This window comes from Notothenia rossii, assembly GCF_949606895.1.
Source record: "Notothenia rossii genome assembly, chromosome: 4".
Taxonomy (NCBI): domain Eukaryota; kingdom Metazoa; phylum Chordata; class Actinopteri; order Perciformes; family Nototheniidae; genus Notothenia; species Notothenia rossii.
The window spans coordinates 47,643,616-47,655,672 of record NC_136902.1 but is presented as its reverse complement, the minus strand read 5'-3'; the positions used below and the strand labels follow the sequence as shown (position 1 = coordinate 47,655,672).

Here is a 12,057-nt window from a genome sequence, read left to right as displayed (position 1 = left end):
AGTGCCTGTAACACGACAGTAAGCGCGTAAGCCTAAAGTTCCAGTTACACGGCTGCTTAAAATATACGGTAATCAGCCTACCAGAAAAGTCATTAATCCTCGTCTCCACTTTTAGGCTAAGGTGCAGTACACGGCTGTAACCAGAAAAGTCAATTCATTAATCCTCATATTCGTCTTCTTCCTGCGTACTAAAACCACTAAAGTCCTCATCTTCAGTGTCGGAAACGAACAGGCTCAGGGTGGCTTCGTCAGCCACTCTCCTCTCTCCTTCGTTGTCGCTCTTAAAACCAACAAACTCCTCTTCGTCACTGTCGGAATCGAACAGCCTCTGAGGGGCCTCAGCTGTGGCGGTGTCCTCCTCTTCATCACGCAGCAGTCCAGCCTTTCGGAACCCGTTGGTGATCGTGGATGTTTTGACACTCCTCCACGCTATCAGGATCCACTCGCAAACTTGAGCGAAAGTTGCTTTTCGCATGCGACCAGTTTTGGTGAATGATTTATCGCCGCTAGTCATCCACGCCTCCCACTGAATGCGTAGTGCCACTTTGAACGCATGATTGACACTGATGTCGACGTGCAGCAGCTCTATTTTCTTCTTTTACTGCCAGATTGACTGCCTTTAACTTAAAAGCTGCATCATATGCATTTCTACGTTTGTTTTCCATAATGAGGGTTTGTGCATGAAAACTTCCTTTGCAAAAACTGTCTTGCTCTCGTTCTGTCTCTCGTACCACTCTCGGTTCCACTTTTACTTTTTCGCGCTACCTGTCTCACTCTTTTCCGGCCTCCAGCTTTTCCTGCTGGAGCCCGCCGCTTAAAGGTGGGGGGAGCGGACCGGCCATAGAGCCCATAGAGTTAAAGGTAGTGGACTGTAACCTGTAAAATCCATAGATTTAGGAGGTCCCCTAGTGGCCGTTAGCTGTAAAAATCCATAGATTAGCCGCCCCGTTATATAAGCCGCAGGCTCGAAAAATGGGAAAAAAGGCGCGGCTTATAGTCCGAAAAGTACGGTACTTTGCTTGGAAAATAGTTGCAAGTAAGCAACCAAATTGTTTTTTTATATTAGTTTTTTTAATTTTATCCCAATAGTGAAAATAATAGGAGTAATGTGGGAACATCTGGGGCTAAGGCAATGGCATAAAGTTGAGTAGTTCAGCCTAATAATAACTTGTGCAACGCATCCCAGCCATCAACATCCTCAACAATACAGCAGATCCTACAGTTACCCTACAGAGGACACATTTAGTTTGAATGTTTGCGAGTACTGAGACAATAAATAAATATAAATCGTAATAGTATGCTCTTACGGCACTTCTGCTTAACAGCGTGTTGTCAGGTGTCTCGGATTCGGAGCGTGTTATGAAACCTTTTTGGAAAAAAATCTTTAAAAAAAAAAATATTTTCTTGGAAAATGTTTTTAGAAAAAGAAAATACAAATCTCTCCATATTCGAATATTCGCTGCTGATTACTACCGAATATCCGGAGCCCATAAAATGGTATTCGGGACAGCCCTAATAATTACTTTATTGTAAATGCGATGTTCAAATCAGACTTTTAATACTTTGTTCAAAGTAGAGATACAGTCTGAATCAATTTAAACCTATCAAAAACGATCACTTTTGAGAAAATGTTTTAAAAAATCTTCAAACTTTAGCACAACAAAAGTCAAGTAAAAATACTTGTAACATTAGCCACCATGAGCTGTTGGTAATATCAGATTGAGTAAAGCTGTAACAACAGAAACACTGAATGTATGAAAGTCAGCAGCCAGTTTCATAATAATAAATAATAAATTCATGAATAATACATTCTAATCTAATTGAAGAAATTAAACATGTCATTCCGAAGAGGGAGAAAGTGTTATTCTTTCTTTCAAGGGTTAAATAGTTTACCTTAACAAGAAAATTGCAATAAATTAACATCCAATTTGTATCCTATCTGTATAGTATCATAATGATCTGTCATATTTGTATCAAGGCTGTCAAGTTAACGCGTTAATAACGCGTTAACGCAAAAAAAACAAAAAAAAACACTAATTATTTTAACGCGATTAACGAATGTGTATTTTTTGTCCTCGGCCGCCACGTAGTTTCAGAGCGCATCGAGTTTAAAATACCATCTACAAGCTGATGCTGACAGCCCCGCTCCTGCCTTCGGCTTGTGGCAGACCACACTTCCACGCTCACCGGCAGGCACCGACTGGCCATCGGGAGGACCGGGAGGGTGTGTGGCGCGAAAGAGAGACCTTACGTGTATTGTTGTTGTTGTTAGCATCTGGTGCTAGCTAGCTGCGCTAATGGATATAAGGAGCTGTTTAAATGAAAACAGAGGAGTGACGTTTCTCCGACAATTGCGCCGAGCACTTGACTTTATGCAGGTAGCCAGACAGTGGGACATTGTACAAACAGTCAGCACACTCAGCACGGATAGTACGTGCAACATGATCACAGCATCCAGGCAGCTCCCGTTCGAGCATATGCCTTGAGTTACACATAGCTCCAACAATCCATCACACACATACACACACAGAAGGAAAAATATTTTTTGTAAATTCTAGAGGTTATTAGGAAAAAGCTTTACGTACATTCTAGAGTTGTTTAACAACAACTACAATTCTGTCAATTCTAGTAGACAAGAAAAGTGTAAAGAAAGAAAGCATACAGAAACAATGTACATAGGGCCCCTGGGGGACCGTTTTATTCCAAATTAAGCCCATTTAGGTGTGCAGTTGAACTAATGAAAGATTATCAGTACACTCATGGATTGCTGAACCTCTCCCTCGGCCCCCTGCCCCACCAGGTCCCCTTCACCACCATGCTGGCCCTGCTCTGCATGTGGTTCGGTATCTCCATGCCCCTGGTCTACCTGGGATACTACTTCGGCTTCCGCAAGCAGCCTTATGATAACCCCGTGCGCACTAACCAGATCCCCCGGCAGGTGCCCGAGCAGCGCTGGTACATGAACAAGTTTGTAGGGTGAGTCTACAGACATTCTCATGTTCTTTATTGGAGGCTTTGAACTTTCTCGTAAAAAGCAAAAATGTCTCTTTCCTGTAGAATCCTGATGGCCGGGATCCTGCCCTTTGGTGCCATGTTCATCGAGCTCTTTTTCATCTTCAGTGTGAGTACTACTGCTCTGCTCTCCTGTAATCAATTCTCTTCCAAAGCTGTGCAATTATTGTGTGTGTGTGTGTGTGTGTGTGTGTGTGTGTGTGTGTGTGTGTGTGTGTGTGTGTGTGTGTGTGTGTGTGTGTGTGTGTGTGTGTGTGTGTGTGTGTGTGTGTGTGTGTGTGTGTGTGTGTGTGTGTGTGTGTGTGTGTGTGTGTGTGTGTGTGTGTGTGTGTGTGTGTGTGTGTGTGTGTGTGTGTGTGTGTGTGTGTGTAGGCCATCTGGGAGAATCAGTTCTATTACCTCTTCGGCTTCCTCTTCCTGGTTTTCATCATCCTTGTGGTGTCCTGCTCTCAGATCAGCATAGTGATGGTTTACTTCCAGCTCTGTGCAGAGGTAAGTTACGTCAGGCTTGGTGTGTGTTCTGAACCTTGTGTCGTTTTGGCTGAATGGAAAGTCTTTGATTTAAAAGATTGCCATCGTGGTTTGGTGTAAATGATTTGCAGATATTTTCCAGAGGCAGGACTTTCACTTATTCAACAATGCTTCTAACTCCTACAGGGTTCCCGCCGGGTCTTAAAAAGTCTTACAATTGATAATCAGAATTTAAGGCCTTAAAAAAGTATTTAAAATGGTTTAGAACAGCGGTTTTCAAAGTGTGAGGCACGCCTCCCCTGGGGGGCGCCAGAGAGCTTCAGGGGAGGCGCAGCGTGAGACACAAAAGAACGAGAAAAAGACGAGTAAAGTGACACTTGCCCACTTGTGGCTGTCTGTGGACAGTGAGTTCCCCCACCTCGCCAAAAAGGCTGTAAACGTGCTCATTCCCTTCACCTCCACCTACCTGTGTGAGTGCAGGTTTTCCGCATTGACTTTGATCAAAAGCAAGTGCCGGTAGAGGCTGCAGCCAGAGGATGATCTGCGTTTATTCCTGTGTGCATCAAAGACGCAGACTCATTGTTCCCACTAAAGTAGGGGTGAGTGTAATAAGGAGGCAAAGTTGACGCTCAGTGTGTTGCCGGGAGCATATAAGGATTTATCCACCATGTTGAAAATGTTAAAAAAAATATGTCTTGAGAACACGGCGTGCGGCAATATACGGGTCGTGCTGCAGCTAGATGTGCCTGTCCTCTGTAAGAAGGTGTAGGCGACTGACATGCAAGGAAGAACGGCTGTCCACAGGCTGTTCCAACTTTAACAACTGTATTAACTTCCAGGGTAGTGAATTGAACATGCAATTGTAATTGGGTGTGTGGTATATATTCATGCACGGACACGCATGTTCCACAACACACAAACTGAACAACACTCAATTTTCCGATCGCTACCAGCGTCCTTGCGATCTTGTTATAATAACAAGTGCACGTTACTGATGCAATATGGTTGAGACCATTTGGGCTTATTCTAGAGGGGTGCAAGGAATAGTCCAAGTAGTGGAGGAGTTTTATACAATATGTTTAAAACATAAAAATAAAAAGGTTTAACAAAGTTATTGTTTAATGTTTTAAGGAGGTGACACTACTCAGCCAATCAAATCGGTGCAGTCAGCACGATAGATTCAAACACACACAGAGACGAAGAGGAGAGAAACTGTCGGAGTAATTTCAAATGGCGGAAGGTAGACAGCAAAAACAGAGCATTTAATTACATTTTCTCTTACTGGACCTCTTTGAAATGTAATTGAATACCCCTGCATTATAGCAACAACAACAATAATAATAATAATAATAACAACAGCAATAATAATTGGGAGGGGGGGCGCGGCTGCTCTTATGTTCTCTGAGGGGAGGCTCACCTACCCACACTTTGAAAACCCCTGATTTAGAAGGTCTTAGAAATGATGGGATTTGAAAGGTAGTTCTGTGTTGCGATCGCGTCTAAAATGTGTTTTGGGGGAAATGTCCGGGCTGCAAAGTAACCAGTATGGTACTAGCCTTTCAGTTCCCCCCAACAATTTGTATTGAATTAAATCAACATGGAACCAGTAATCACTAACTTTGCTTCCCCCGACCCCTTATCGGAGAACACCCAGCTAGTAACCAAGCTTCAGCTAGCGGCAGTCAGAAACTCAGGTATCTTCGAATCTACTTACAAATAAATATGGGGAAGTGTAAGTTCAACCGTATTTGGTTGGAAAACATCAAATTTAGTGCTTGGCTGAAACCAGTGGAGGGAACGTGTTTGAAGCCCGCTGGAGCTTTTGCACAATAAATTAGCGTTCGCTCGTGCAGCAGCTCCCGCAACAACACCGGGGGACCACCGGGTGACGTTTGGGTCTACGTCAAACCTAAAAGCGGAGGTGCTGTATACGCTAAATACCGTAGCTAAACACCAATCATACAACAGCATGAAGACAGCAGAGCTCTGACTATAGCTCTTGTCACACACACACACACACACACACACACACACACACACACACACACACACACACACACACACACACACACACACACACACACACACACACACACACTTTGGCTAACAGTTCTGTGCTGTTGTGTTCAGTCATTGTTCTTATGTTGAACGAGAATACATTTACTTTGTAAGTAATTATGGGACTCGGTCTTCTTTCATAACAATTTTCTTTCATACTTTCTTGCCGTGAAATAGGTCTTAAATTCTATTCAAAGTGGTCTTAAAAAGGTTTTAAAGAGGTCTTAAATTGAGTTGGTGAAACCTGCAGGAACCCTGTCTTAGCTTTACAGCAAAAAATGACGAGTTAATAAAAACTGTCTTCACCTGATTTGTGTAGATCCAAAACGTTTAATACATATTTTCTGTGAATTCAAAACGCGTATAATGTTTACGTTTTAATAATGGTTAAAGCACAAAAATAAAAACGCATGTTAGGCAAAAAAAATGGTTTACACCTGTCTGATGGACTTCTAATAAACCAAATCCAGTTTTATTAACATAATTTCATTAGTAAATAAGTGATTGACAAACAATAAAGGCATTAGTTACAACTTAACAAACAATGAGAGAGTGTAATGTTCAGTGTGAGAGCTGCTGTTCTGAATCTGCATCCTCAGAGCTTCTGTTTTTGCTCTCCATCAGGACTACAGGTGGTGGTGGAGAACGTTCCTGGTTTCAGGAGGATCAGCATTCTACGTCCTCATTTACGCCGTATTCTACTTCATCAACAAGGTAAAACATGTCAGATAACAACACCTTCTGTGATTGTCAATGTTTTTGTTCAGTCATTGTGCCAACTAAAAATATACAATTATGAATATATGAATATCCTGCAGGATGTGATTAAATGTGAATTACACAAAACTCAACATCTCATGCAGACAATTTATTCTATGTCTGGATTAATAATGTTAATATATAGAAAATATTATCACTGTGATTTGTGTTTTTGCCACATAAAAAAGAGGACAAACACATTTGGTGTGGAGCTGTTTTTGCTTTTAATATAAGAAATAAATTATAACCCATCTGTTGACCCCGTTTAAAATATCACATGAGCAATGTGGCTCTGAAAATATTCTGTCAGAAAAAGCTGAAACAAAGATTACATAAAGGAGACCCATATCTGAACCGGGGAACTGAGAGTCAGAATGTCTTGTACTGATCCTTTGAATGCGCCAAACAGCTGTGTCCTGAGGGATTTAAATGTCAGGTTTCTATCCTTATCTTTTAAATGTGATCAGGAACGCCTTCAGGGAATATCTTCATAACTTGGTCTTGAGGATGAATTTATAAGGTTTTGGTGGTCAAAGGTCACTATGACCTCAAAGAACCTGCTAATAATGACAATTTCAAACAAATGAAAGGATAACATGATAAAGTAGTGATATCTTAGACGGACGCATGTAAAGTGCAACTGGACTAGTTGGCAGAGGGATACCACTGCTTGTGAAAAGTAGGACAGCATCTAACAATTATTTCCATTATTTCACATTTTCCAGATGAACTGATTGATCGTTTTGTATATCAAATTTCAGAAGATATTCATTTTAGTTTCTCAAAAGTCCACATTGATGTCTTTGAATGTCTTGTTTTGTCTTAAGATATTTACTTTAACAAGATTTGAAAAAGAGGAAATAAATCAGTAACTCTTTGTTTGAGAATCTGAAAGCATTTTCTGCCAATTTTCATAAAGAATTACTCTTTCAGGGTGTCCGCGGGGTCTTAAAAAGTATTAAAAGTTGATAAATCAATTTAGCGAAAATTAAGGCTTTTTAAAAAGTATTAAAAAGTATTGAACGGCATTTTCCAAGGTATTAAGAAGTCCCACAGCAACGACAACATGAAACACCCTTTAATTTACTGAAACGACATGTCGGGAAACCCCCTCAAGGCGGCCCCCATAGCGCGCCGTAAAATGCTGCTTCTTATTTTAAGTTTCGTTGCCTTGCTCCGCTCTGTGGGGGGGGGGGTCCCAAGGTGGGTAGACCGGCATACGCAACGCTCTGGGGGTCCAACGGCTCGGTGTGTAAGCCCTATATGATCATTTTCTGATTACGATGAAATAGCCCGTCTCCCTCTCCCAACGTCTCCTGCTGCTGGGCTGTCAGAAGAGGGGGAGGAAAAGAGAGGCAATCACCGTTTATTAAACATTATTATACAGAGAACAGAGTCGTCATCAATTTGTTTTAAAGCTCAATAAATAACAAAGAAGACCTCTGATCGGCACTTTTCTAATTTTGTACGGAAGATTTAAACTTTAACAGACATGTTGACCGGCGAAACATTTTTTTTAACGGAAACTGCCGCACGGTTCCCTCGTCCCTTGGAAGAGGCGGAGAGGTGGGTGTTTTTCATCTGCTGGTGGACAACCTGAGAGATATACAGCAGGAGAACACGTCGTCCACCGCGGAGAATAAACAGAAGGGCAACCATGGCTCCGGGGTCTTCTTCACTGCTTTTGTTGTATTTTGTGGCGGCAGCAGCGCCACTTACAGGCCTGGCATATGTACTACAGCGTTTCCAGCATTTGCAGCGGTCTAGTGTGAACGGACACATTAATGAATCAAATGCGTGTGAACGGAAGACTTTTTTGTTTTTGTGTATGCGTTTTACCGTTTGCTTCCTCGTGGGGCCGGGGTCTAAGCCAAACTGTATCCGGTCACAGAGATCTGCTATTTTAAAGTAAAGTCAACACATATAGACCCTAAATATAGTCTATATTAAGAACGAGAAAAGTCTTAACATATATATCGTTTTTTGTAAACATATGACAAATGTGTGAGGGTGATGAGGTCAGAGCATCGTCCTATGTGCCAGGGCTTAGCCCCGGACAGCCCCAGCCCAATTTAATCCCTGGGTATTTGTGAGGGAGCTCCTATGGCATTACCCCGCTGAAGCTCAACAAAGTTTAATATAATTCATAGTTCAAAGTTTTGTCAATTGCTTCGTTTATTGGTCAAATACTGGTTTCTAATGTTTTCTGAGGAGTTTTACTGGAATGAAAGAGCACAGAGTCTACAGAAGCAACAAAGCAGCATACTGCATTAAACCTGACCTTCACAGAGAGGTTGAAGTTCATGTGGAAAGGAGGCTTCAGTAGTCTGTCTGCACTCTGTTTAGTTGTACTATCTTACAATCAATATAGTAAATGTGAGGTAAAGTGTGTAGCCAATGTAACCGGTTAGAACTCAAAGTTGCGATGAGGTCTTAAAATGTATGGAAAGGGTCTTAAAAAAGGTCTTGAAAGGTATTAAATTTGACCCCAGGATTTCTGCATATACCCTGTCTTTAGTCTAGTTTCCAGCACTCTGAACCCTGAAATGTTGAGTAAGTCTCATGTTTGCACAATTAACATAAATAGCGTTAATTAGCAATAAATTGCATATAGTTTTAAAAAGGTCTTGGCAGATTTGGACAACATTGGAGTGGTTTTGGTCATCAAAATCAGCACTGCGGGAGAACAAATATGGCCACTTTGTGGTTAAAACTGCCATCTTGGATCCTGAAGATGTCAAAATAGATTCAGCATCATCAATTAACTCCAAAACCACTTCAAAATTGTTCAAATCGACCAAGCCATGTTTTAACTATTGTCCACAGGCTATAATGTTAATTAATGCAACTTATACTAATTGTGCAAATTGCCCAACATATGCAGATTAGCATCCGGCAGATTCTATGTGCTGGGGTCCCTACTATACATTTCTAACATAAAACTTTAGGGTATTCAACATTTCCGGGTTTACAATAGGACTCTAATGGCGCATTTCCACTACACGGCCTCGCTCGGTATGGCTAAGCCTCGTTAGGCCTTGTTAGAACTGGGTCACTTTATGGCACATTTCCATTAAAGTTTAGGAACTGGGGTAGTATCTATGGTAACGCAGTGTAGGCGGAGCCGTGACGTCATCTTCAATGCGAAACACAAAACCAGCATCAGCCGTTAGCTCTTAGCACTCAGAGCTCACAGCTCCTCATATCTGTTCAGAAACTAGAAAAAAGTTAAACAAGTACAAACCACATACTGTCTGTGTCATGGATCATACAGTCACTGGTTTATTTATGTCTGTATAGGCCGTTGTTGTGAGTGTGGACGGTCGGAGCATATACTGCGTTACCTTAGCCGATCTCCATTCAGAAAACAAGCATTTTAAAAGGTTTTTCGCCTGCAGTCTGTCTGCAGACTTATCAAATCATTAATTCATGGTTTTTACTATCCGGTATCAGTATGTTGTTACTTCGGCATCATTTTGAAACGTGTATTACAATTCAATCACGGTCAAATATGTTCATCTTGTTGTAGTTGTAGCCCCCTTGCCAGCGATTCTCTCTCTAGTTTAGCAAACTCAGCCCGACTCAGCCTGGTTGTTGGCCCGGAAAGAACCTCGATTTTATGGGGCCAGAAAATCTGGAAATAGTACCCGCTAGCCGGTACTACGCTAAGTGGAAACGCAACCAAAAACGGGCTCGGCACGCTTAAAGCGAGCTCTGCGCTCTAGTGGAAATGCGCCATAAGAGCTGGCACACAGAATAGTAAGGATGTATTGATTATCAAACATTGCACCTCGCAAGTCTGACTTCATGGAAATGAATAGCAAAATATATGGAATGACCCACATGTTGAGCCTGCTTCCTCTTTTATTTGCTCTGCAGCTGGACATTGTGGAGTTCATCCCCTCCCTCCTGTACTTCGGCTACACAGCCCTGATGGTGCTGTCCTTCTGGCTGCTAACAGGCACCATCGGATTCTACGCAGCCTACATGTTCATCAGGAAAATCTATGCCGCGGTCAAGATCGACTGAGGGTCACTGCTGCTCTCGTTGTTTTCAGTTTTTGTTTTTTCGTCACATTCAGTTTTTTTAATGTATATATATTTTTTTTTATTCTTCATGTACAACAAGCGCTGACTTGTAGAGGGAGCGAGACAGTTTGAGGCGCTGGCCTCATGGGGGAACAACAGTCAGGTGGTAAACCAGCTGTGTCTCTCTCGCTCTCTCTAGCTTCTACATCCCCCCCCCCCCCCCCCTCTTTCACCAGGACCGAGACTCATGAATCCTCTGATGGGACACTTCATGTCTCCTGCTGTTTCACCTTGCACACAACACAGTGGGCCAAAGCTTGTCAAACAATGGTTTCTGCACATTTGTCTTTTTATTTGTCGAGTCTAACTTATCGTAGTTTTTATTTTTGTCATCACAGGATTTATCTTTTCTTTTCAATCATCTTCTGCCAGGTTATTGCTCTGATTTCCTTCCATAAATTCTATCTTTTCTCTTTCCATTGTCTCTGTTTCCAAATAGTTTCCTCTCAGAGACTCTGGGGATCAGGGAAGGATTGTGGAGTCTAACTGTGGTTATACTGTTGACTTTCTTGTGTTGTAAGGATGCGGATGGCAATTATGCTGGGATTAATACATTGTAACACAAGAAAGGATGCATTAAATGTTATATTATTTTACCCCAGTTTCCATGTCCTGGTGTGACCATGTTAACCACATCTGAAATCTAGATATTCGCCCCTCATTCCAAAACAATGAGTCTCTTATAAATGTCGACTTATTGGTCCATTTTCTCTAAATGATGCAGAACGACTCAGAATGGGACTGTGAACCCGATGCCCTGAAGCGGTGGACTGCTGGGTGAAGCCACTGGAGATGGAGGAAAGGAAAAAATATGAAGTCAACACGAAAATGACAAGGACATTTTGTATTTGGAAATCTACAATGCGAAATAGTTTGAAGCTTCCCCGGTAGAAACGTCCAGAAAAAGCCGTGCCGTGTGTAGCCTTAGCAGAGCCTGCTGAACTATGCAGTAATGGAAAGAAAACTGTTTGTGAAGGTTGTTTTTAAGGACCATTTTAGTTGAATCTCATTTCTTTAAGTTCAATTATGATGAAACATTGTGTGTAATGTGACAGCCAGCTGGATCATATCCTTGTTTCAGAAAACATTTCACATTGCTGGAGTGTCCTGTATTGCAGAGCATTGACATGTTCTTAATAGATCTGTATAGTAATAATGTATTCTTAAATTACAGCTCACATTTGTTTACTTCTTTAGAAAATACATTTTTTTGGGGTAAGAAATGTTTTATTTTCTTTGATTTGCCAGATTTTTCAGCTAAAAACCTTAAAATAGCATTTAGAGCATGGATGGAACATGAGTTAAGACTTGAAGTTTGACAAGCAACTCGAGCTAAGGGCGTCCCGGGGACAACAAATGTGTTTTACTGTAGCTTAATTACACTAAATATATTAATCACCTTGCATAATAGTCATATTGTGAAAGGTGGATCACATTATTGATACCCCTCATAATGTTATTTTAAACATGAAGCTACAACCATCAGGTTTAACTGCTAAAGGGTTCCAATGTCCTGTATGGAGATGTTACGCTAACTAGCTGCTGGCAGGTAGCTTCATATATTCTTCCAACACAGTCTCACGGCATTTCGTGTTATAGTCACAAAATAAATCTATTGATTCGTGTTCACCAACACGATTTCGCAATTTTGTTCCTGTCACACAGAACG

The 12,057-nt window shown here is 41.5% G+C and overlaps 1 protein-coding gene across 1 annotated transcript in view; it reads left to right on the top strand.

The window, feature by feature from the left end:
* tm9sf4 (transmembrane 9 superfamily protein member 4) overlaps window positions 1-10,984 on the top strand; it is a 39,658-nt gene extending 28,674 nt beyond the window's left edge. The window contains exons 14-18 of the mRNA XM_079674272.1: window positions 2,801-2,976; window positions 3,058-3,121; window positions 3,385-3,504; window positions 6,166-6,255; window positions 10,180-10,984. Coding sequence (XP_079530398.1) covers window positions 2,801-2,976; window positions 3,058-3,121; window positions 3,385-3,504; window positions 6,166-6,255; window positions 10,180-10,329 — 600 coding nt within the window. The 3' untranslated portion in view covers window positions 10,330-10,984. The remainder of the gene's footprint in view (window positions 1-2,800; window positions 2,977-3,057; window positions 3,122-3,384; window positions 3,505-6,165; window positions 6,256-10,179) is intronic.
* The last annotated feature ends 1,073 nt before the right edge of the window (window positions 10,985-12,057 follow it).